The 25,208-nt window shown below is 38.0% G+C and overlaps 4 protein-coding genes and 1 long non-coding RNA gene across 7 annotated transcripts in view; 3 read left to right on the forward strand and 2 right to left on the reverse strand.

Annotated features, from left to right (window-relative positions):
- Positions 1-2,382: 2,382 nt before the first annotated feature.
- On the forward strand, positions 2,383-10,796 carry LOC133526661 (serine protease inhibitor swm-1-like). The gene is made up of 4 exons (XM_061863354.1): positions 2,383-3,023; positions 7,484-7,663; positions 8,573-8,767; positions 9,540-10,796. Exons 1-4 carry the CDS (start codon positions 2,945-2,947, stop codon positions 9,785-9,787), a joined length of 702 nt encoding a protein of 233 aa, XP_061719338.1. The 5' UTR covers positions 2,383-2,944; the 3' UTR covers positions 9,788-10,796.
- On the reverse strand, positions 4,190-6,711 carry LOC133526715 (uncharacterized). The gene is made up of 3 exons (XM_061863436.1): positions 6,340-6,711; positions 5,292-5,433; positions 4,190-4,360 (listed from the first exon to the last, which is right to left on the reverse strand). The coding sequence occupies exons 1-3, from the start codon at positions 6,386-6,388 to the stop codon at positions 4,243-4,245; spliced, it is 309 nt and encodes a 102-aa protein (XP_061719420.1). The 5' UTR covers positions 6,389-6,711; the 3' UTR covers positions 4,190-4,242.
- Positions 10,797-11,206: 410 nt separating the features above from the next.
- On the reverse strand, positions 11,207-14,747 carry LOC133526218 (uncharacterized). The gene is made up of 3 exons (XM_061862746.1): positions 14,548-14,747; positions 13,286-13,374; positions 11,207-12,330 (listed from the first exon to the last, which is right to left on the reverse strand). The coding sequence occupies exons 1-3, from the start codon at positions 14,645-14,647 to the stop codon at positions 12,115-12,117; spliced, it is 405 nt and encodes a 134-aa protein (XP_061718730.1). The 5' UTR covers positions 14,648-14,747; the 3' UTR covers positions 11,207-12,114.
- A 4,323-nt stretch (positions 14,748-19,070) lies between these two features.
- The window catches only part of LOC133526205 (potassium voltage-gated channel protein Shaw-like), a 400,770-nt gene continuing 394,632 nt past the window's right edge, over positions 19,071-25,208 (forward strand). For 2 of the 3 annotated variants that reach the window (XM_061862724.1, XM_061862726.1), the window contains exon 1: positions 19,295-19,573. In XM_061862724.1, coding sequence (XP_061718708.1) covers positions 19,530-19,573 — 44 coding nt within the window. In that variant the 5' untranslated portion in view covers positions 19,295-19,529. Of the gene's footprint in view, positions 19,229-19,294; positions 19,574-25,208 lie in introns of those variants that run through there. The other variant, XM_061862725.1, reaches the window with a different exon arrangement.
- LOC133526547 (uncharacterized) lies at positions 22,240-23,542 on the forward strand. The gene is made up of 2 exons (XR_009800748.1): positions 22,240-22,590; positions 22,778-23,542. It is a non-coding gene; the product is annotated as an uncharacterized LOC133526547 (long non-coding RNA).

A 25,208-nucleotide genomic window follows, 5' to 3' on the forward strand; every position in this document is an offset into this window, starting at 1 on the left:
TGTAAAAATAAGTAAATTGTCGTGCGCAGAAAGCCAAAAAAAATTTCTTAAGATTCGTATTATCAACAATAACAACGAAAAAACTCGCAGAATTTATACCTTATATTGTTTATATGACTTCGAGCAGGTTCGATTCCCGGTTATGTATGAGAGATTTAAAAAAAGACTGAATGTCATTATTATCAAATTTAAAATCGAAGCCATGTTTCCTAAGAACAGATGTGGCTATCTCTCATAGTTTCTGACTTCTCCATACTGACCGTTTTGGATTGATCACCCTGTATATTTCGGGCATTAAAATCTTGCGCTCGCTAGGCGACGAGGTTTATGACGGCAATTATAAATATTTTGGTATCGTTGTCGTGTGTGAAGCTTAGCTATACTATAAGATCTATTTCGGTATATTAATATCTAAAAGTCTGAGCTTTGCTCGTAAACTATATAAAATCTCAATAATGCGCGTTTTCCAGGGGATAAGACCTAGCTAGATCAATTTTTCGCCCCTATATAGTAAATTAAACCCATATGGAAATTGTTAGAGCCGTCTCCGAGATTTCAATTATAATAAATATATAAGAAAATTGCTCGTTTAAAAAAATACTATTAAAAATAACATAAAATTTAAAAAATTATATGAATTTCATCGAAATCTATAAGTATTATCGCTCCGTCTGTGAGGTGCTTAAATCTGTACTAATCACGTTCAAAAGTATCTGTTAGTCATTTCACTCCAATCAAACGGAATCCGGATTTTCAATATCTAATCTTGACATTATACTAATGAATCTCGCTCATACCAATTCACAATTCATGAGATACCAAAAATCAAGCCAATATCGAATCAAGATCAGATATTCAAAGTCCGTATCCGTCATACGACCATTGTACATGTTTATACATGTATTAATCTCGTAAAGTAGCCCATGCACTTTAACCTGATTGAGTGGCGAACAAACATACGGTGTTTGCCAATGTATTATATTATGCTTTATATCGATCCATGGTTCAGTCGAGGTTAAAATTGGTTTCGGTGAAGATTTTGTTTAACTTGCATGGGGGTCTAAACTCTAGGTCCATGGGGTACCAGCGCGTACAAGTGTTTGCAGAAATCGCGAAGCGTCTGGTTGACGTAACTGGTGACCGAAGAGCTGGCGGATTCCTCGCACAATGTATCAGCATTGCGATACGGGGCAAATGCCGCCGGCATCCTTGGTACAATGTCTCGAGGGCCTATTTTATTTATTTATTTAACCTTTATTGCACAATACAAAAAAGTACAAATGGCGGACTTAATGCCTTAAAGCATTCTCTACCAGTCAACCATTGGGCCAAACAGAAACTTACAATTGGTGCGGAAAAGAAAATTAGTACAGAGAGATAAACGTCACTACCTAAACACTACTATTATCAATAAACATGCATAAATACATAGTATTATAATACATACATATACCATATATTTTTGAGTTAAGCTACGAGATTTAAATCCCTCCTAAATTGTGGGGGGTATCCCAATATGGGACCGGCAAGAAACATCTTTCCACAACGTTGTATCTTATAATTATAACCAGAGATCGGACAAATTTGCGTCATTGCTCGCAATAATGTGGACATGACTCCAAAATTAATCAAATATGTAATCATTTAATTAATTTCTTACTTGACTTAAATTTTAATTCCTAGTCAATAAATACAAAAGTTTGTTAAAGTATAGATTTATTAAAGAAAATAATCAGTATTTTTTCCAAATTTTCTGCAGTCAGTCTATTTCTTTTTACATCAAAAATATACTTAAGTGCTGAAAAACTCCGCTCGCACTCCACTGATGGTAATGGGGGTTCTTTGTTTAGTTTATCCCGATTTTGAGGTTATCGCCCACAACTTAGAACAGAAAATAAACTCTGAATTATACTGGAATAATAATATTCCTATAAAACTACTTAAGTTTGCCCCATTAACATCAGTGGAGTGCGAGCGGAGTTTTTCAGCACTTAAGTATATTTTTGATGTAAAAAGAAATAGACTGACTGCAGAAAATTTGAAAAAATACTGATTATTTCTTTAATAAATCTATACTTTAACATACTTTTGTATTTATTGACTAGGAATTAAAATTTAAGTCAAGTAAGAGAGGAGTTTTTCAGCACTTAAGTATATTTTTGATGTAAAAAGAAATAGACTGACTGCAAAAAATTTGGAAAAAATACTGATTATTTTCTTTAGTAAATCTATACTTTAACAAACTTTTGTATTTATTGACTAGGAATTAAAATTTAAGTTAAGTAAGAAATTAATTAAATGATTACATATTTGATTAATTTTGGAGTCATGTCCACATTATTGCGAGCAATGACGCAAATTTGTCCGATCTCTGATTATAACTAACATGAATTAAAAAAATATATATATATACTATTCAAAATAAAATAGAATTTAAAAAATTATATGAATTTCATCGAAATCTATAAGTATTATGGGTAGCCCCGTTAGCTTTACGTGGATATCTTATCTTCTAATTTCCGGGGGCCCTTGCGGATACACTTCGACCCCTAGGGATCTTTTGTGTAGTTGCCCCCTTAGGAAAGACCCATTAGCTACTCAAGAGCTTTTTTGACCATTTCCATGTGCCGGATGACACATGGAAATGGTCAAAAAAAGCTCTTACGTGGATAAAACGCAACTCTTTTACATAATTTAGATTTGTCCCCATTCACCCCATTATTGTTTGTTATACTTTTTACAAACAACAAAAATTGCAAAACACTTTATCAATTAAATTGCTCAATCTTGTTCTACATTGTAACGCACCGACGATTCAAGGATGTCACATTTTTTACACACCAGATATCTATTCAACCAGAAAAAGGTCATTTGGCAGCCTAGTTCATTAAATTTTGTGTGTTATTCTATCGCTGAACATCACTGAAAGTGGTCGTTTTGAAAAATGACGAAATTCACGGGAAATATTGTTTTTATTTACTGTTGTGTGGTGACCCTAGTGGTAGGGGTGTATATAGCCAAAGGTAAGTTTAATTGTAATTAAGTTTTATTAGAATCCAAATATTGATTACTTAAAAATATAGTTCTTAAGTTAGTAAGAAATATAGTTCCTAATTAATTGTAGTTTATGGAGACCGCAACAAGCGCGCCCGAATTTAACCTAGCCAGCCAGCGCTAGCGGGTGAGGCCGAAGACCGGGCAGCAGGAGGTTAATGGTCGCACGCGGACCATTTCATGCGAGCAAAATTAGAATTACGTTACTTTTCCTCTTTAGAGAACAAATAATCAAACTGCGTCATACAAACAACAATTAAATATGCCGGTTTATATTTCAACCACGAAAATCCTGGGTTCCAGCCCTGAGGAAGCAGGCAAACGCAGTTCTGTACTGTGGGTCGGTATATGGCGCGAACACTGAAAAAAATAGATAGCCGAACTGGTTTTGTAACTTTACTAAATAACTAAACTACGGTTAATAAGAAAATAAACTTTGCATAAATTTACAAACTTATTTTGTAGTGTATACCCAGTACCTGAACACTGATAGCCAAACACGGTTTTGTAACATATAACACATAGTTCGCAAGTCCCAATTTTTGTGTAAACAGTAACCAAAATTTTGTTACAGTTATGCAAACCATTTCTTTCAGTGAAGACGTGAGGGGCAAGGATGACTGTTTGCAGTGTTGTCACATACAATGTTGCCGAAGTGGTAGAACAGGGTGCAAAAATAGGTAGAAATGGGTGGTTTTAAAATGAAAAACAGGTAGATGTACCACTCAGTAGCAAGTACATTTTTATGATTAAAAATGTGTATAAAATGTTTCAAATTATTTATTAGTCTTTAATATTGTGATGTTAGTACACATGTTTATTAAAGAAATCGAAACAAAAATGAGGATTTCCATTGTTTGTAGGTAATGAATCTGCTTGTATAATCTGTTTCTTTGGTAAGTTTTGATTACATCGAATCTAAATTCGTTAGAAATTATGTAATGTTCCGTCACATGTATTGAGAATTACTTACAATTGTACCATTTTGAAAAATAGGTAGATTTCAGGCCGAGGGTAGTAGTAGTAGAAAGTTGGTAGATGTGACAACACTGACTGTTTGTTTCTTCAGAAACCTCCCTTCCCCTCGAATCTTCATGTCTAATAAATAATGATGATAAATCGATACATACGGCGGTTTTTCCATTTAAACATGTTTTATTATCTGCAGTAGATAATCTTATTTTTATTTTATTTAAAATAAACAAAGTCCATGGGCAACTTAGCCAGGGTTTTCATGAAGTATTGGTCTCTGCAGCTGTATGCTGCCACACACGGTCCGTCAGGATAAGCACGTACTGTTTCATGCCTACAAAATACGTGGTTGTAAATCATTAGACTCCGCACAAAACTGTTCACGGGGAACACTTATGGGATCACTTTGGCCTTAGAAATTGGTTATATGCGTTTCTTAAAATAGATACTGGAAAATACGAACTATCAAAATGATATTTGTGACAAACTTATTCTGTCTGCTCCGACGCGAATAACCTCTGTAACAGCAATAGCCTAATTCAATTGTTTATCTGGTTTTCTTATTATTAATAATGATGAGCCGGTGAAAGAGTGTCAGTACTTGCAAACGCAGCCGCCCCAAAAATGACCTAGCCTCCTAGCTGGTGCTCTACTTCTGACTTTGTGGTCGTTGCTCGTTCAGCAAGTGTACTCCTCAAAATACATGCACGATATGTAGTTCTAAGTTAAGAGTAACAGAGATAGCACTAGCTTAAATGATGACTTGCAAACGCAGGTACCCCAGCAGTGATCGAGCCTCCTAGCTGGTGTCCTACTTCTGATTTTGTAGTCATTTCTTGTCCAGCAAGTATACTCTTCGTAGAGCATGCACGATATGTAGTTCTATAGTTATAAGAGTGACAGAGATTACTTGCAAACGCAGCCGCCCCAGCAGTGGTCGAGCCTCCTACTCCTCATTTTATTGTCACTGGTCATTACTCGTCCAGCAAGTGTACACCTCGTAGAATATGCACGATCTGTAGTTCTGAGTTAAGAGGGCAGATATAGCACTAGCTTTAATGATTAATTGCAAACGCAGACGCCTCAGCAGAGGTCGAGTCACATAGCTGGTGTCCTAGTTCTGAATTTGTGGTCGTTATTCGTCCAGCAAGTGTACTCCTCGTAGAAAATGCACGATCTGTAGTTCTCACCATAAGGACAGTCTTTGATGGCTTAAGTCTTTTGGCTAACATAATAATGATGAACTGATGAATATAAGTATGTACTTGCAAACACAGCCGCCCCAGCAGTGATCGAGCCTCCTAGCTGGTGTTCTACTCCTCACTTTGTGGTCTTTGCTCGTCCAACATGTGTACTCCTCGTAGAACATGCACGATCTGTAGTTCTCGCCGTACGGACAGTCATGTGCTGAAATTATTTCAAGGGGGGAATACTGGGTGACTTAAGGGCGTGATTTTGAATGTAAAAATGTGTTAAGATACTTAAGATGGTAATACTAAACGAATTCTCCCATGAGACTAAGCCCAAAATCGCCTATAGTGTGTATTTATCGGTATCGGTCCCATGGGAAACCTTCCCAAGCGTTCCCAAACCTTCTTCTCCTTTCAAGATCTTGACGTCAAAATCACCTTGATTTTGTACTGATTAGTATTCAGTATTCAGTATTTATTTCTTGCAAACCATGGTACATATTTAGTTCTTATACATATCATATGGTATCACATGGGACCCTGAATAAGGTGAGCAAATATCAGATATCCTAACTCTCTTAAATATCTGAAAATACTTAATATTATTATTAAATAGTACAATCTTTAAACAGCTTAAACTAATAATATTGGATTATACTTAACGAGATAGTAGGTACGAATATTATATATGTATGTGCATTACGTGACAGGGTGGAAATAAATGGTTATTTTCCTCTAATTTAATTAAACTAGGGATATTGTTGTAAATTTGTATGGATGTGTAGTAACGGTCTTTTTTGAAAATATCAACTACCAGGTCAAGAGCACCCTAAACCGACGAGCGTGTATGAGGAATGTCATGAAAGTGAAGGAAGCGAAAGAGGTATGTCAGGATCGTAGCAAGTGGAAATCCGTGGTCTCTGCCTACCCCTTCGGGAAATAGGCGTGATTATATGTATGTATGTATGTATGTATGTATCAACTTTTAGTTCCGGTAGAATTAAATCAAGTTTACTATTATTAGGCATTGTAATAAAGTTCTAAGGGATTCTTAATACATATATTTATACGGATAAACTATCTTGTCGATCTCATTTACGAAAAACTTATACAAGATACTTACTTAACATCACGCCAGAGGCACATCCTACGAGTAATGAAAATAACCACATCTTTTCTTATTAGCAATATTTTTAGGCTTAAAATGTTATCAGATCTCTTGTAGAGCCGAGCTTCTAACTCTACAAGACCTAACTTCACAAACTCTACTTCTTAGAAATATCGTGCCCCCAGATACAAAACTCAAAGCAATGAAAACTGGTCACTCATAACAAATTCGGTTTTCATTGATCTCGAGTGTAGGAAATTCAGGCGTCACATAGATTTTCTTTAAAGTTTGATTTTTATTATGCAATAAATTACGAATCTCACAAGTAGGTGGTAGTCAAATAAACACTTTATAGTGACTTGTTTTGAAAACAACGGGTAAAATTGAATACGGAATTCAATCTACACTCATAAACTTCGATTCAAAGCATTTAGAATCCAATTAGGTAGTAAAAACCACTTAGGCTGATTAGTTCTGGTCCGTGGCTGTTCACGCTTGGTGGCTTTTATCTCGTGGCCATTTATTTTTTCTCGTAAATCTGTGGAAGTTTCTGGTTGACGACAGATCGTTAAATTCTTTAGTAGCTACGTGGGCACTTCGAAGACAGGTCGTGAAATTCTGTTTGTAAATCAAACTTATCATTTATTGTGATAGCTGGAAGTCAACATTATTTTGAAAAATAAATGACACGTGTTAGATTCAGAATTTTATAGCATTTATCAAGGTACCACTTAGAAGATGAGACATTTGAACATGTCGATTTTTTTTTTTGTATGGCATTACAGTTACTGGCCTTAAATTAAATATTAATTTAGTACTTAAGAAGGTAGTAAGAAAAAATTGGGGATAGAAAACACCGTGACTTCGGAAAAAATAAATCCGTGCTCTTTACTAAACTACATATTTGCGCGCACCGGGATTTCCCGGGCCATCGGATTCATAGGCAGGGACACTATCGACTAGGACAGCCAGGTCTATTAATTAATTTAAACTTTATCGCACATAAGAAAACTTAATTTACATTAGCTGAACTTAATGCCATGAGGCATTCTCTGCCAGTCAAACCTTAGGACAAAGCGGAAATGATTGCAGACTATGTACTTAGTCTCAGTCTACCGCTTTCTCTGCTGCTTTAAACATAATTATTTTCCCATTCTAGAAGAATGTCCTCCAAACGAAGAGTACCTCCTCTGCGGCACCGCCTGTCCCTTCAACTGCTCCAACCCTGGGCCGGTACCTGTGACCTGTTCTGATGACTGCATCGAGGGATGCTTCTGCAAGTCTGGCTTTCTGAGGAACGATACTGGAGTGTGTGTTAATGCTGATGAGTGCATTGGAGGTATGTATATATAATAAGAAAGAAGAATGTCCTCGAAATGAAGACTACATCCTCTGCAGTACCGCCTACCCCTTCAACTGCTCCAACCCTGGGCCGGTTCCTATGACCTGTTCTGGTGGCTGCAAATCTGCTTTTCTGAGGGACTATGCTGGGGAGTGTGTTAACGCTGATGAGTGCATTGGAGGTACGTATTTATTTTAGAAGCTTATATATTTTTTTGTTCTCCGGCCGGAAAGCGTAAACTTTCGGCCCACTGCGCTAAACGAAACCGCTTTCCGGCTCCGTCGGACAAAAAAAATAGTATACACACCTTGGCCAGTAAAAAAGAAAGCCTCAGATCACATGTTTCTAATCAAACAAGTCCGTGAGACCCATAGGGTTGTAAGCTGACATCATCGTGTATGGACGGAGCAGAATTTGCATTAACAGTCTGCATTGGCCTGCACAAGCACTGGTGGCCTAAAAAGTACCGGTGGCCTAGCGGTAAGAGCATGCGACTTTCAATCCAGAGGTCGTGGGTTCAAACCCCGGTTCGTACCAATGAGTTTTTCGGAACTTATGTACGAAATATCATTTGATGTTTACCAGTCGCTTTTCGGTGAAGGAAAACATCGTGAAGAAACCGGACGGACCCCAATAAGGCCCAGTTTACCTCTTGGGTTGGAAGGTCAGATGGCAGTCGCTTTCGTAAAAACTAGTGCCTAAGCCGATGGACAAGGACAGCGCGAGGAAGAAGATTGGCCTGGACAGAGTGATTTTGTTATGTCTGACCATTTTCATGATGTGGCTAACCGATTATTTTATGATTTCCACGTCATGACATGACCAATTCTAAGATCTGAACTCCGCATCAATTTCACACAAACGCTGCTACCCATTAATGATTTTTCGTAATTTATTGCTTCACAGAAACCAACCCGATCTGCTCAGCTAACGAGGAGTTCCTCGCTTGCGGCACAGCCTGCGCGCGCACCTGCACTGACCCTGAGCCCTTGAACTGTGGTCTAGCTTGCAGTATGGGGTGCTTCTGCAAGTCAGGATATGTCAGGGATCAGAAGACGAACAAATGTGTCACGTTGGATAAATGCCCAGTTTCCCCTATTGGTAAGTAGACAGAGTGTAACGGGTTATGATGATTAGGAGAGTAAAGTGTAGTTTAGCCTGTAGTAGGATGCTTGTACAAGTCTGGATACGTCAGCGATGAGAAGACTGCGACATTGGACAAATGTCCTGTTGGTGCTGAATAGACTGTTAGATTGTACCAACCCTGACTATGTGTAGTTTTGCCTGTAGGGGTGCTTCTGCAAGTCAGAATTTGTCAGGGATCAAAAGATGAGCAAATGATATTGGACGAATGTCCTGTTGGTGAGTAGTAGTTATATGGTACTAACCCGATCTATCATTGTGGTCTTGCCTGCATTATGGGGTGCTTCAGCAAATCAGGATATGTAAGAGATCAGAAAACAAATACCTAACACTCAAAAAAGGTCCAGTTGTTAAGTGACTAGCGTTAATGGTTGCTAGCATGGATTTGTAATATGACTTGCTTCTTTAAGATACCTCAGAACAGATGTCAGCATGGAATAATCAACATGAGTTTCTTCTATAAGGTTGTCATTTGTATCAAGTGCTAAGCAAGATTGTGTAATGAGATCTGTTTTCATCCTGATCCATCCATCCTGTGTTTGTATCACACCCTCATGTCTCATAAAATTTGACGGAACTGCTTCTTCTAGAGTTACCTATTATGCAAAATTGCTGCCTGCTGGAATTAAATATGACCGCTGTTTTAACGATCGAGTGAAAAATCGAATGGAATCTGATTTAAATAGACGCATAAGATCGGGGGCACACTGACGTTGTCTCTTGCTTTCAGAACCATGTCTAAATGAGAATGAAGTCTACGACCTGTGCCTAGCTAGCTGCGAGCCCTCATGTGACAACCCTACCCCCATCTGTAGTAAAAAGTGCACTGGAGGCTGCGTGTGCGCACCCGGTCTGCTCCGCGACGGTTTTGGGGACTGCGTCAGTGTGGACAAGTGTGGAAATGGCACTAGCACTGATGGGGCGCTCAAGCAGTATATGGATATTATTAGTAAAATTATGACTTTGTCCAAACCGTAGATAATTTTTAAGAAATTCATATACATATAACATAATAAAATTATGTAAAATAATGTTTCATATAATTACTATTACCGTCTTTTTGTAAAACGGACCCATAGACGAACGTTACTAATATTCATCTAAGACACTTAAAAGGGAAGAAAATTAGATTTATAGGTTTTCCTGTTTTTCAAATTTTGCAAAAAAAAACTCGTTTCAAAACAGCAAAACTTATAAACTTAGAAAATATGGTGTTAAAGCGATCGACATCAAAATCAAAGCGATTATTATTTTTCTTATTATTTATTATGTATCGTTATTTATGGAATGGAAAGTTAAATATCAGCATGGAAATCCATTTAAACCAAAATTTAATTGCTTATCGTAATAAGCGATTTGTTAAGATTTAGTTAGCGGAAACATTTTCCTCCCGAAATGGAATTTCATAGTAAATTATCGTCATTTCGTTAGATGCAAAAGCTATTCTTCCCTCTTAACGCAAATTAAATGTCCCATTCTTGGAGACATAATTAAGCTACCTCTATATCAGGTATCTTATTTAATTTGAAGTACTTTCATAATAAGTAGAAAATATAGAAACCTGGAAAAGTTAAGTTAGCCTCCTAAGACCCAGCCATACACATGTAAAATCCAAAATTTGTCACTGAAATTTTTACCTAGAGTGTAGGAAATAGAGTTGATTTTGCTTTGTTTGAAAACTGAAAGAAACAAAGCAAATTCAAATATTCCAATTGAATATGATATAAATTTTATCGAACTAAAGTCCTATAGGTCGGACCTTGGGCATTAGAAGGTTAGGTACAGTCACGTCTAAAAATATCGATACGAACAAAGAGAGCCAAAAATATGAATGCACGACCTTATTGCCCGTAATAATATATTAAGGTAGTGTATAAATATTTTTGGCACTTTATCCGTATCGATATTTTCAGACGCGACCGTACTATAATATTATATTGCTTGTACGATAAATAGTTGAAGAATGAAAATAAATACTCCAAAAACATTTTCACTTATTTTATTTCCTTAAAATTTAAATTAGGATTAAGTAAATAATGCATAAAATTATTGAATACTTTCATCTAACTAAACATAACTGGATCAATATAAAACTTAATGTTAAAATACTTTCATTGCAGTTGTTCGAAGAGGTGTTTTTCATCGGTAGGGTTATGATGTTCGCTATCTGTAACAAGAAATTCTATCTTTATCATCATCTTCCTCGCGTTGTCCCGGCATTTTGCCACGGACGTGAGGGAATAGATAATATCTTTGATAATATGTATATAATTCAAAATTCTAAATTAACTAAACCTGGACATTGGAACTTACTTGCGAAATTAAGCGAAAATAAATAACAAAAAGAAACTTGGTTCATGGTAATTTTTATTTTCTAACTGTAACTTGTACTGCCATCTGTTGACAATATAAAGAACAAAAACCTACATTAAGACAACAAGCGCCATCTATGGACTATGCTTTGAATTATAATGCCGATAGGCTGACTTTCAGTTATTACTGAACCAAGCTTTCCGGCACGTAACTTGAGTTTGTATTTAGTACGTGCGTATCATGATAGATGGCCCTGTTGAGAATATTATTATCTAGAAAATAAGAAAATATATCTTACAAATATAAAATAATAATAACTATTAACAAGTTAACGAGGTATAAAACTGAATAATATTATATTATACGCAGACGGGCATGGTTTCGAAGATAGAAAGATGAGATATTGCTTAGGAATTTAATATAAAAATAATACCATCCACGCATATTTATAACAAAGTTTTCCGTCGCATCTGTCTGTCTGTATGTTGGACGGATTTTCATGCTGTTTTTATGAACCTATCAAAAGAGAGATTCTGATTCTCGAGGAAGGTTTAGGTGTATAATTTGTTAAGGAAGCCGGGGCGAGCTAGTAACGCGTAGCCAGCCTGCAATCTAGGGGGGCAAGCTGATATCGTCGGAGGCCTGGAGGAGAGGGATGCTGCAGTGGGGCATATATTGTATGTAAAATTTGAGCTCTAGAGGGGGGGGGGGGGGCAGCTGAAAGCTTTGGTGAAGTTAATATTTTCGGAAACAATCACTCCGAAAGAATAAAAATAATCCCATACCCAAGAGGGGTTTGTGACAAGAAATAAGGTTTTTTAGGTATACTTTTGAAAAATATACCTAAAAAAGATTGATTTTTTGTCACAAAACTCTAAGAAAGAAAGACGGTCGTTTTAACGTTATATGACTCAATTCTTCTTATTAATTTCTGCTTGTTGAATCAAACATGTATTTTATTAAATTCTAAAACTTAACTAACTATAACTAACCTAGCACCCGCCACACGACACAGCCGTCACCTTTTTGTACTCGTCCTCCCGTATTCCGTACGCCAAATACGAATAAGACAGGAACTCGGAACGGTTCGACGCCAGCCGGAACACCATGCTTCGGGAACCCGTGGAACCCGATGTGACGCAGAAATCCACTTCGCCTGATGTGTCCACTGTGGCGGAGACTTCGAGGTATGATATTACGTAGTTTTTCTGAAATGGAATGATAAATTACAATGCGTACATTTTCGTAGTTCAGATCTAGCGTCAAGCAGTGGATTTATCAGTTCTGCTACTTGACAATAGATGTCGCGACGAACGAAAAGTCGAATGCTTAACAATTTTCAGCTAATATTATAATCGTATTAACCGAAACTCTACATACTTTCAACTCCTTGTGGTTGTTATATTAGATGTAAATTGTTGAGCAATACACATTTCGTCAGTCGCGACATTCGTGACATCTAGTAGTAGGTTTTAAATTAGGTATAACTGGTTATAGTTGTATTTCGCTATTTATATCACTAAGCTTTGATTACCGGTACGTCAATAACGGTATTTATGTCTATTAGCGATTTGGCCATTAGACAACAATACCTGTATTTGACATGTTACCCTTAAATACCATTACCGGTTATACATGTCAATGTAAATACACTCCTTTATTTTATTTCTTCGAATATCGCTTTGCCGTATTGCTGAATTGTCAGAATATTTCGGACTTAGTACTTTGGCTAGGCTTTTCCTTTTCGAATAAAATGAAGGACAGAATAATAGTAGACAATATTCTTCATTTATATTATAAGTTAATTATTTTAACGTAAAGTACCATCTCATAAAATATCGGTAGCTAACTTGTTAGCACCTTATATAGCAGAAAACGCTTCTTTTTTAGAGTCTGTGCGGAAAGAGAAGAGTCGTGGAATGTATGGGGCCCAATACATTGAATTCCACGACTCTTCTCTTTCCGCACAGACTCTAGTAGACATTCGTTGTTTTAAAAATTACCCCAATACACCCTATTGCGTGTCCGTTCCGTCGGGGGTAAGACATTGAGAGTATGTAATATGTTTGACATATTACTAAACATTATAGGAAATAATGTAATAATTGAGACTAATATATTTGACATATTACTAGACATTATAGGTAAAACTGTAATAATTACCTTGGCGGTAGCGGTGACAGTGACGAAGAACGGGTCGTAATTGTTTCGATGTCGGTATCGGTCCGACCCTCCCACCATTGGCAAGGAATCTGGAACATTATCCGGTAATATTTTTAGTGTATGGGGTATGTACTATAAAAGATCAGAAAAAAATAGTTATCTAACCTAAAAACTAATTGCGCAACAAAAAAACACTAATTGCACAGCAAAACAGCATTCTACTGAGGACCTCAGATTTTTTTTATTACGTTTTTTTGAGAGAAGCGGTGGTGGCCGAGTGGATATGACGTCCGACTTTCAATCCGGAGGTCGTGGGTTCAAATCCTGGCTCGTACCAATTAGTTTTTCGGAACTTATGTACGAAATGTCATTTGATATTTACCACTAGCTTTTCGGTGAAGGGAAACATCGTGAGGAAACCTGCACACATCTGCGAAGAAATTCAACAAAGGTGTATGTGAAGTCCCCAATCCGCATTGGGCTAGCGTGGGGACTATAGCCCGAGCCCTCTTGCACATGAGAGGAGGCCTGTGCCCAGCAATGGGACGTATATAGGCTGAATTATTATTATTTTATTATTATAATTTTTTTGAGAGAGAGAAATTGTTAACAAACTGCCAAGAAATAGAGATCCCACGAAAAACATTTCATGTAAAGTGTTGCCAAGACTAACAGGTACATAGAGCTTTTACACTAAAAAGTTAGCAGATCCCGCACGCTTGGTCAAACAATACGGCTTGGCCGTTTCGTTACTGTCACTATAAACAAAAAAAAGGAGTGTACCTACAGATTTTTAAAGGGTCGGCAACGCGCATGTAACATAGGAGTTGCAGGCGTCCATAGGCTACGGTGACTGCTTACCATCAGGCGGGCCGTATGCTTGCTTGCCACCGTCGTGGTATAAAAAAAAAGAAAAAAACACTCCCGCGGTGTACTTGTATAGGTAATTAATTAGGTAGTACAAAGTACTTAGCATCTAACATAGGTCTTTAAAATTCTGAAAGTGATATAACGGGATTGCCATATGCCAGCAACGAAACGGCCAAGCCGTACTATTTGACTGTACTGCTAGAGGTTCAAGAGGAATTTCCTCCCGCGTACGCTCCGGCTGTGGAATGACAGTATGGGGTTCTTCAAAAAAGAAGTGTACAGGTTTTTAAAGGGTCCATAGTTGCAGGCATCCATAGGCTGCGGTGACTGCTCACCATCAGGCCAGCCGTATGCTGGTTTGCCACCGTCGTGGTATAAAAAAAAGTACTTACGGTCATATTCTATCCCAACTCTGAATTTCTTCGTCTCATGCGTCTGCGGCAGAGACGTCACACCCACAGCCATAACGACCAGAATTATTTTGCCCAACATATTTCCCCCAACACTAAAACAATACTGACATTCTTTTAAGATGAAATAACGATTTACACTGAACAATCGAGTTCAAATACATCTGTACAAGCAAACCTTCCATAACTATATATCCACGCTTCGAAGACACTGATAATAATGACGTGTATATATATATTTGGAGCGTTGGCTTGTAGAGATGTTTGTGAACTCGACCGTAAAAATGTTCATTGTAAAATGGACTTTAATACAACGTGATAGTGACGCGATAATCTTTATCATGTTTTATCGAATTTCGGATGTCAGTTGGATTTCCTCTTGTAGATGATAGTGAAGTGTCGTAATGTTATCTAGAGATAATCTTTTGCAACTGGATGTTTGAGAAAACTTAAGTGTGTCAGTGTCGTATGATGTCTTTTTTTTTTATATACTACGTCGGTGGCAAACAAGCATACGGCTGCCTGATGGTAAGCAGTCTCCGTAGCCTATGTACACCTGCAACTCCAGAGGAGTTACATGCGCGTTGCCGACCCTAACCCCACCCCCCTCGTTGAGCTCTGGCAACCTTACTCACCGGCAGGAACACAACACTATGAGTAGGGTCAAGTGTTATTTGGCTGCGGTTTTCTGTAAGGTGGAGGTACTTCCCCAGTTGGGCTCTGCTCTAGATCTGGAATGACATCTGCTGTGCTGTGCCCTACCACACAAGGCGAGATGACATTCACATTGCCCATACCTCTCTTTTGGACGTAGTTTAAGGACATACCCGGGTCCGAAAATTTAAATAAATATTTATTTCAGTGTATATTTGCCAAGCTCTTACAAATATCTATTAATATATGAACTCTAATAAGACGGAAATATGGGTGGTTTTTGGAAGTACCTGACAATTTGAATTACGGTCACGTCTGAAAATATCGATACGAAAAAAGTGCCAAAAATATGTATACACGACTTTATTGCCCATATATTAAGGTACCTATTGAAGCGCTGGTGGCCTAGCGGTAAGAGCGTGCGACTTGCAATCCGGAGGTCGCGGGTTCAAACCCCGGCTCGTACCAATGAGTTTTTCGGAACTTATGTACGAAATATCATTTGATATTTACCAGTCGCTTTTCGGTGAAGGCAAACATCGTGAGGAAACCGGACTAATCCCAACAAGGCTTAGTTTTACCCTCTGGGTCAGATGGCTATCGCTTTCGTAAAAACTAGTGCCTACGCCAAATCTTGGGATTAGTTGTCAAAGCGGACCCCAGGCTCCCTTGAGCCGTGGCAATATGCCGGGACAACGCTAGGAAGAAAGAAGACATGACGTACGACGGATGAAGTACCGTCTCTTTCTCAGGGCCAAATAGAATCGAAGGGTTTACTTGGCGTATCTTTCAATTTGTTTGCAGTTCACTTCTTTATATTGTAGCTGCTTCGCAGGAGTTGTCGTTGAGATTCAAGATGGCGAAGACGTCTCGAGAATATTTTTTGTGTTTTGCTCATTAACGTTATTTAAAGTATAATATTGATAGCTTAGTATAGTACTCCTCATCGTATTCGATGACGGCGACCCCAAATAAACACATTATGGACGTTGTCTAGCATGAACCCTAATCTGGCTGGCCAGGCCGAACTTGCTCTTAAATACTCTATTGCACGCGTGACAATAAAGTTGGCCAGCTGCGTTAAACGTGTACACGTAGGGCTTAGGTCTCTCTTTCCGTAACTGGCGTTTTATGTCTAGGCTAGTGAGGCGGTTATCTTCGAATATTAGGTTAGCTTAGTATGCAGTGAACTATCGTGCAAGTATGCAGCTAATGAAAAACTAAACTTGAAACGCGTTTTACCATGTTTTAATCTACACCCGGCGATCCATCGTGGCTTTTAGTAAAGTCCAGCTATCTCTTTACTAAAAGCAACTACCGAACAACGGCATGATCTACGAGCACACTTTACATAACACACATACGAGTAATACACATACCGTAACCCACATACCGTAAAACGGTTAATTCAGATTGGTACACGACTATTTGCTTACCGGAAGTATTTGAACAAATTCGTAAAACTAACCAGCGACGAAGAATCATTCTTCATCATGACAATGCCAGCTGTCATACGTCACGCGAAACAACTCTATTTTTGGAAGGTCAAAATGTGGAATTAACGGGTCATCCGCCGTACAGCCCTGACTTGGCACCCAATGATTTTTATTTATTTCCCAATATAAAAAATAAATTACGCGGTCAACGATTTTCGACCGCTGAAGATGCTGTCGACGCATTCAAACAAGACGTTATGGAGGTACCTCAGGCGGAGTGGCAGAAGTGCTTCAAAAATTGGTTCACACGAATGCAAAAGTGCATAGATCATCAAGGGGAATACTTTGAAAAACAATAAAACCATTTTCAGCCGTGTACGTTTGTTTGTTTTTTTTGTTTCCGGATATATAAGTAGCAACCCTCGTAGTGCACACATAGCACTTAACACACGAGTTACTACGACAGTTGGCAAAATCATAGATTTTATGGAGGCCATATTTTAAAAGAAGAAGTAGCTGCTACGCACATCTCTGCGCAACATTGCCTTTTGGCGAGTAACACCTTTATTTATATAAACTTTGTTTCCGAAAAGAAAAACTTAATGTATTGAAAGGTCAACTTAATGCTACAAGACATTTTCTACCAGTCACTTTTAGAGCTTTTTCCTAAGGCTCCAAGAACTTTTATTTTTAAACTAACTAACTAACTATTGTGGCGCAGTGATCCAAAGAGGGTCTTGGCCTCCAAAACGAGAGAATGCCACCTGTCCCGATCCTGTGCCACTTCCTGCCTGTTCACTTTTATTTTTAGAAGCTTTTATTTAACTTGACCAGTAGGGCTAAGATGGTCGGCTCTTTATCATTTGTCACCATGCCTGTCACGTTCTAACAAGTATGTAAGCGCGAAAGTGACGGGCATAGTGACAAGTGATAAAAATGGAACCATGCTGCCACCGCAGTAGGGCTAAGATGGTCGGCTATTTATCATTTGTCACCATGCCTGTCACGTTCTAACAAGTATGTAAGTGCGAAAGTGACGGGCATAGTGACAAGTGATAAAAATGGAACCATGCTGCCACCGCAGTAGGGCTAAGATGGTCGGCTATTTATCATTTGTCACCATGCCTGTCACGTTCTAACAAGTATGTAAGTGCGAAAGTGACGGGCATAGTGACAAGTGATAAAAATGGAACCATGCTGCCACCGCAGTAGGGCTAAGATGGTCGGCTCTTTATCATTTGTCACCATGCCTGTCACGTTCTTACAAGTTTGTAAGTGCGAAAGTGACGGGAATAGTGACAATTGATAAAAATGGAACCATGCTGCTGTTAGCATGTATGGGTGGGTAAAATCTTGGAAGCTAAATGTGGCCCACTTTTCCGATTAAACTGAAAATTTGCATACATATGTAAGTGCAATACTATAGTACCATCACGCTGATCTGATGATGGAGACGGGAGGTAGCCATAGGAACCCTGTGATGTAACAACGCAACCTAATTGTGTTTGGGGTTTTTACTTGGGAATTGGCTACTTGACTGTTTTTTGTAAATAATGTCAAACGATCTTGATTTTCCTGAGGATCAAATGTCTATATAGGACTCATGGTATTTAAGCAACACAAAGATCAGAAATGACAATTAAAGTCTGACGCTCGCACTCGACGATTGAAACGCCTCTAACAAAATGATAACATGATGTGACGTCACATCATATAAGTCTGGAAGTATGGAAGATCAAGGAAATTGCCATTTTGACCCTGAAATATTGCGTTTATGTGTATAGTTGTCATACAATTTATTTTTCAATAAAATGTAAGGAATCGAATGGTACCATTTTCTTTTCTATTTCTGAAAGAATAAAAATTGTTTTTTGACATTTCCGAGCCTTGTATTTTTTTATAATCTCAATATAAATTTTTAATTTCCATTTTTTTAAAATGGATGGCTCATTTTCTATCCATTTCACTAAATTTTGTTATAATATTCAACATGTGTCAAGTACCCAATTGTTTCGATGAGTATTACTTGCCTGTGGCAAGAAAAGTACAGTCAGCGACGAAAGCTTGTATCAACAATGAAATTATTGTCAAAAACTTATTATTAACGCTTTCTTTACAACAAACAATATCCCTTAAAGGGATAAGTTCGCCTTTGTACTTATCCTGTGCCATATTTATGTTTTGTGTTTTGTACAATAAAGAGTTTATACATACATACATACAATAATTTAACGTATACAACAATATAAAAACGCACTTTTTACTTTTTCCTTCTTAATTTCCGAGCTTTGATATTGGGTTGAACAAACTATGCTCTCAGGGCAAAGCAGAAAAGATTGAAAACATCCACCACGTGTTGATCCTGTATTGTTGACGGCACCCTAACTTACCTACTGACCGAACCTTTAACTGTGTTAGTTTACAGACCAGACATGTCAAATAGACACCCAAGGCGCAGACCGCAGTGCACCCAGGTGGGGGGATCAGTGCCCAACCGCCCGCCCAAGTCGGCGGTCGCGTCGCGGCGCGTTCGCGAACTCCGATCGACATTCGCGTAGTATCGTGAGCTTAAGGTACTAAAGGTTTACTTTATCTGAGGTGTTTGGTTAAAACGTTGCGAGGTTTAAAACTAGTTTTACTTAACCCTTTCGTATTTTCTTAAACCAGATTGCTACTATTTAGCTCTGAGGAACTTACTACCCTGGTGTTTTCTATCAATTTAAGGGTTAACATCATACAGCCAAGCCTTCTGTCTAAAGCTGACCATAATAACCAGTCACCTCAGTTGAAAGATTGACCTATTGGTAAGATTAGTGACGTAGTGAGGCTGTGAAACGTGTTGTGATTGTAATGTGTTTGTGCGCGTAAACCGCCATGGATGGCGAGAATCGGATTATTTTGAACGTTGGTGGCATCAGGTGGGTTGAGATGAAAGTTCTAAATAAGAGACTTGGTATTTAAAAGGTAGGTAATTCATGGGCCATGAGCAGGACTATAGGGTTACAGCCCGATTCGAAGAATGATTAAAACAAGTTTAAGATCTTGGAAAGATCTTTAAACAATCGATAACTAAACGACATGTCAAAATTGACGTTTATTTCGATTCCGCTGTGATCCCAATAAGATCTATCTACGATATTTCTAACGTCAAAGTGACATTGGTTGCCCGAATCGAGCTGCTTTTTTGCACATTGTAACCTATATAGTTTACCGTATCAGAAGTTTAAGTAAATCCCATTAGCCAGTGTGGGTTTTTTTTTAATTATTTATAAAAAGTTAAAAAAAAATCATATCTCAGAAAATAACAGATATACATGAAACTTAAAAGAAATACTTGTGATGAGGGCTCATAATAAAAAAATACTGTAAATATTTTGTTTAAAGGCCGTTTTTCCATGAAGAGACGGCTACGCTCTTTCATATAAGTACCTAGGTCTGTTTTGATTTTATTTGTCCTTAATGGGACTCCCTCTGGTCGTAACAACTTCAGTCATACTTTTAATAATCATAACACTTTATGCATAAAATTGTAAGTCATAAAAATCTTTACTCAGAATTATTCCTGAACATAACTGGGTTTTTGTCATAAATTAGTTATGTCATAATTTTTATAGTCATCAATTTAATTCGTATAAAATTTTAGGTTAGGTTCGTTAGGTATGCACAAAAAATATATGACAACTGCTGTGTATGTCATCAAATATTATGGCTAAAAATGTATGACACAATATAATATAAATAGACTTTTCATTTGTTTGCCCAATGATGATTATGACACAAGTTGTTATGCGCATCAAAGATTTGACTTAAACTTGTATGCAACCCAATATGGACCCGTCCTTAATCTATCTCAAAATACTTGACGTCCTCTGGAGACTAGAAAAAAATATATAAATAGTACGTCGACAAACAGCAAACGAAGAGAAGAAATACATTATTTAAGTTTCCATTTAAGTTTTCTACTCACAATTTTAACAAACAATGCAGATCTGACTAATTCAGGAACGAAGGTAAAATTATTGTCTTCATTATAAAATAGAGTTTCCAAATTGAATAATAAATAAAATCTACGATTAGTGTAAGGCTTGAGTGGACGCTCGAGTTGGCGTGCAGCGGGTAGACCGCAAGCCAGGAACAGATTCTCATGACTAATCGCCTCCCGCCCGAAAACTCATGTAGTGGTTATCGGCTAGGTATGATGTACCCTCATGTACGTCAGCTGCCGCTCCGTTGGTGGGTTGAGGAATGGCAGCCACTAAACACTTAAAACACGTGCGTCGCCTCCTGTTTGATACTTTGTCAAATGAAACTATAGTTTAGATGCTATTGTTAATTTAAAAAATCGTCAGCCGGTTATATCGCGGTGGTAAGACCATCAGCTGGTTGCATGAACATGTAAAAATAAGCACTATAACTTTTTATGATAGCAATATAAAATCATGAAATTTTGCATCTAGCATTTCATCAGGCGTAACGCCTGAAAAGCCATCAACGGATTACGCAATTTAGAGCGGTTTCGCACTACGTCCGATCCGAATCCGATCCGAACCCATGAAAATATGGTCCGTAGTAGCCGTAGAACTATTTCTATGGTAAGTTACGCACTAGACCCGATCTCCGTCATCCGATTTCTTTCGGATCCAGTGCGTAACTTACCATAAAAATAGTTCTACGGCTACTACGGATCAATATTTTCACGGGTTCGGATCGGACGTAGTGCGAAACCGCTCTTAGACATTACGCATACTTTGTCGCACATAAAGTGATAAGGTGCATATTTTTTACATGCCATGTTCAGAACTGACGGTCATTCCACCGCGATACAACCAGCTGACGGTTTTTTTTAAAGTTAAAACGGCATCTAAACTATAATCAGTCAAAGTATCAGCCGGGAGGCGATGAATGACAAAATATGCTCCTGGCCCGCGGTCTAGGGGCGGGGCGTGCGGCGTGCATGTCAAACAAATGCAAACGTATAGCAGCGGCCTTAGTGCACGCTGCTCAAATTACTTGTGAACTCGACTGTAATATTATTGTAGGTATACGAAAAAGAGGTGGCCGTTGTGGGATAAAAGTGCATCTGTGGCCTATTTGCTGAATAATTGTTTGGAAGAATAACAAAGAATTCCACCAACATAACACCCGGGTCCATCCCCGAATCCGGGTGGTAAGCGTAATGCATTGTCTCTTTAAAAATAAGTGATTAAAACTATATACACAGGAAATCAGCAGGCATTTTTGTTATTTAACACATTTACTGCCAGCAACCCGCTAGGCGGATTCTTTATTCGTAGCCGCTTTTCACTAAATACGATTTTCCCGTGTTATCGGCTACGCTACGATCGTAGCGCGTAGCAGTGAAGTTTGTGTAGTAAAAACTACTATTTTTAAATGTGTTTTACCAGGGCCCTGACGTAAAAATGACGTAATCTTACATACAGGCAGTGTTTAACGCGTAAAAAAATACTGTTAATAATCGAAAATATGTATCATTTAATAAACTAACAATCTATTATTTTGTTGCGTGACAGTAAGATGAAAGTTAGTTAGACGTTTCTGTACTGATTGTCAAGTATCTATATCAGCAGGTCTAGCATAACTTACATCCGCGAGAAGGACCGCGACTCGAGTCGACATTCCCGCAGCTGTCAAATTTGTCGATTTCCGTAGCACAACTGACACCCGCGACTGCAACAGTCGCGTAGAGAACTCAAAGTCGCGGCGCGACTAGTCAGTGTTCCCCGATGAAATCAAAGTGAAAAAATAATTGTTATTTACATGTGACAACACTGAATCGGAAACAGGGTTGCGCTATTTCATTCGTTCTTCGGTGGTAAAAATCAAGTTTTTTGTCGATGGTTATGTTTTCCTGTCAAAGTCAAGGAAATTTCAAATTTTGTCAACATTTTATTACGAGAATATATATGGAAAATATGTAAGTAATAGAACTTTATATATTCACTTTTATAGCATTTATGAAAATTCATATTCCTTATTAATGTATTTTTAATTAAACTTATAATAATATCTTCTTATATAAATAGTTAATTAAAATTCCCGGAATTGTGATTATTGGTTTGGTTCACATATTCCTATTGTAAGTAGATTTTAAATTTTTTCAGAATAAGTCCTGCATTATCCCAAACATCCAATGGAAGCTATTGTTAACAGGAAGATGATATCGAGATCTCAAGTGGATAGTCAGAAAACACTAGGCAAGAAGGTATCAAAGGCGGGGCTGTCTCCGCGCTAAGCAAGGCTCCTAAGTCTGAGGAGAAAGAGGTAGTACTAACCTAACTTATGATCGCAGTCACTGTATCTTCTTTTTTTTACTAAATTAGGTATAAATAAATAGTATTATCGGGATACGTATGAGTGTAAGAATTACCAATTTCTCTCGAATCTCCCGTCATGCAATCGTATTAAAGTAAAAGCAAGCAACACCTGACTGGCGTCCTACCTCGGATCCTAAATTATTTGTTCCTGATTACTGCAGTCAGACTCATACTAAATTCGATTACATTTTTACGATTTAGGATCCTGAATTAAGTAGGATGTGTGAGCGCTTTAGCCCTTTGAATCCCAAGATCTCTTACAGAACACTTGTTTTGTGTTGTAGGTTTATTTGTGCCAATAACGTGTGTTTTCATAAGTATAGCTATTTTAAATTTGACAAATGAAGATAAAAAGCTTATTTCATAGTTAGTCAAAATAATTTCTTGTTTTGTTAACAAACCGATTCTCTTTCCAAGGTGATCTGATTGTACTACGCCGCATGTCGAAGAAAAAGAAAAATTGAAAATATGTAGAAGATGCTTAAACTATTTTTTAGTGTACCTCTAGAAGATTTTGATATAAGTTGCAATAATATATACTCTGAATTTAAATATTGTTTTTGTCCTAAATTCCTGTAATTTTTACCTGCAATGAAACAAATATAAAGTAGGTACCTTGAAGCCGTCATTAAGGTCTTCCCTAGGCCCACTTCATAATGCCCAACGTATCATACCATGACCGTCCAAGACCTGTCAAGCACGAAGAGAAGCGCCTACAACACGGCCACGATCTCTACCTTATGATGACCGTATATATACAGCCACACCGTAACTTGACATGAGCCTAACGACACTTTCAAAATATTGGTGTTGGCCAGTGACGGAATGGTTTAGTAGGTGATGACTGATAGATTTCAAACAAAGCATAATTTTAAGCCTGATACGATCCTGTTACATAAAAGAGAAAAACTGTAGGTACCGACCGGCCGGAATCGGGCCGCGCTGGAGGACATATTATTACATAAGGCAGAAGTGATGGAGTCCTACCGGAGCCGTCCGCATCCGCCAGTAGCCAACCGGCTTGCGGTCCTACGAATGTGAATTATTTCATGAATTATGTAAAAAAAGTACAAGTTAACCACCCGCGAGAGCAAATCGCGTTCTTAATGTCGCGTAGACTTCGACTCGCGGTTTGACGTAAAGACGAGAGAATATTTTGTCTCGAAAATGGCAGTTGTGCTACGGATTTTAGTTCAAAGTCGCGATATTCTATCATTTTGTGACAGTGACATTCGATCTCGAGTTTGTCGCGTCTCTCGCGTGTGAGTTGTGCTGCCACCCCGCGACAAGCCCTCAAGTCGCGCCGATCTGTCTCTTGTCGAGCCTGTCGCGGTAAGTCATGCTAGCAGTGCAGTTAACTAAAGAGGTTGACAAATGAATTATTGTGAAAAAACTAATAGGGACCGTGCGCGTTGGAGGGTCTGCCATCTTGTGGCCTGAATCGGAACAATAAACATTTACATTTACACGTCACGTGTTTTCTTGTGCATAGTAGATTCCGCCATCTTGTGGGCTACATCGGAATAATAAACATCACATTTATGCCTCGCGCCAAATCTGACGGCTCCTGTGCTGCCTCCTACAGTTCATGCACGCTCCCTATTGGGATCACTCCATGTAGCGTGACGTCATTTTCCGTCAACGGCATGAAATGTACGGGCCCTGGTTTTTATACATGTAAATTTGACGATCGGTCTGGCCTAGTGGGTAGTAACTTGCCTATGAAGCCGATGACCCTAGATAAGAAAACCTCACGTGTATTATCGACACCCTTTTTCTAAAGTTTCTTTAATAATATAAATAATAGATACATACGAAATTCAATTCAAAATTCAAAAATTTATTCTGCAAGTAGGCCTCAAATGCTCTTTTACAAGTCAATACAACATTTATAGTAACATCATATAGTGATATGAAAAATACATAACAACATTTATAAATACAACAGCCAATACCTGGGTAAACATTACATTATAATAATCTTAAAATAAATAATTACTACAATACAATAGAGATGTATAGTCTCTATGGTTAAAAACACATTAAATCTGGAGATGTAAAAGGTCCCCAATGTCAGAGTACTAATACTAATAAAATTTGGAGGTGTAAAGTCTCTCCAAGTGTCAAAATAAAATGTATACTAAATAAATAAACCGCGTTTGGACTGTTAAACTAGCAGTCTCATAAACTAATGCTACAGAATACATAACTAGTATGT

The sequence above is a fragment of the Cydia pomonella genome, chromosome 16 (genome assembly GCF_033807575.1).
Source record: "Cydia pomonella isolate Wapato2018A chromosome 16, ilCydPomo1, whole genome shotgun sequence".
Taxonomy (NCBI): Eukaryota; Metazoa; Arthropoda; class Insecta; order Lepidoptera; family Tortricidae; genus Cydia; species Cydia pomonella.

Bases quoted from the DNA above. Each gene is read 5' to 3' on its own strand.
- LOC133526661 (XM_061863354.1), top strand. From the start codon at position 2,945: ATGACGAAATTCACGGGAAATATTGTTTTTATTTACTGTTGTGTGGTG. The intron at 3,024-7,483 runs GTAAGTTTAATT...TTCCCATTCTAG, and splicing joins AGGGGTGTATATAGCCAAAG to AAGAATGTCCTCCAAACGAA. The intron at 8,768-9,539 runs GTAAGTAGACAG...TCTTGCTTTCAG, and splicing joins ATGCCCAGTTTCCCCTATTG to AACCATGTCTAAATGAGAAT.
- LOC133526715 (XM_061863436.1), bottom strand. From the start codon at position 6,388: ATGTGGTTATTTTCATTACTCGTAGGATGTGCCTCTGGCGTGATGTTA. The intron at 5,434-6,339 runs GTAAGTATCTTG...AAATAATTTCAG, and splicing joins TGCCTCTGGCGTGATGTTAA to CACATGACTGTCCGTACGGC. The intron at 4,361-5,291 runs GTACATACTTAT...CGTATTTTGTAG, and splicing joins TGGGGCGGCTGTGTTTGCAA to GCATGAAACAGTACGTGCTT.
- LOC133526218 (XM_061862746.1), bottom strand. From the start codon at position 14,647: ATGTTGGGCAAAATAATTCTGGTCGTTATGGCTGTGGGTGTGACGTCT. The intron at 13,375-14,547 runs GTAAGTACTTTT...ATAATGTTCCAG, and splicing joins AGTTGGGATAGAATATGACC to ATTCCTTGCCAATGGTGGGA. The intron at 12,331-13,285 runs GTAATTATTACA...ATTCCATTTCAG, and splicing joins CTGTCACCGCTACCGCCAAG to AAAAACTACGTAATATCATA.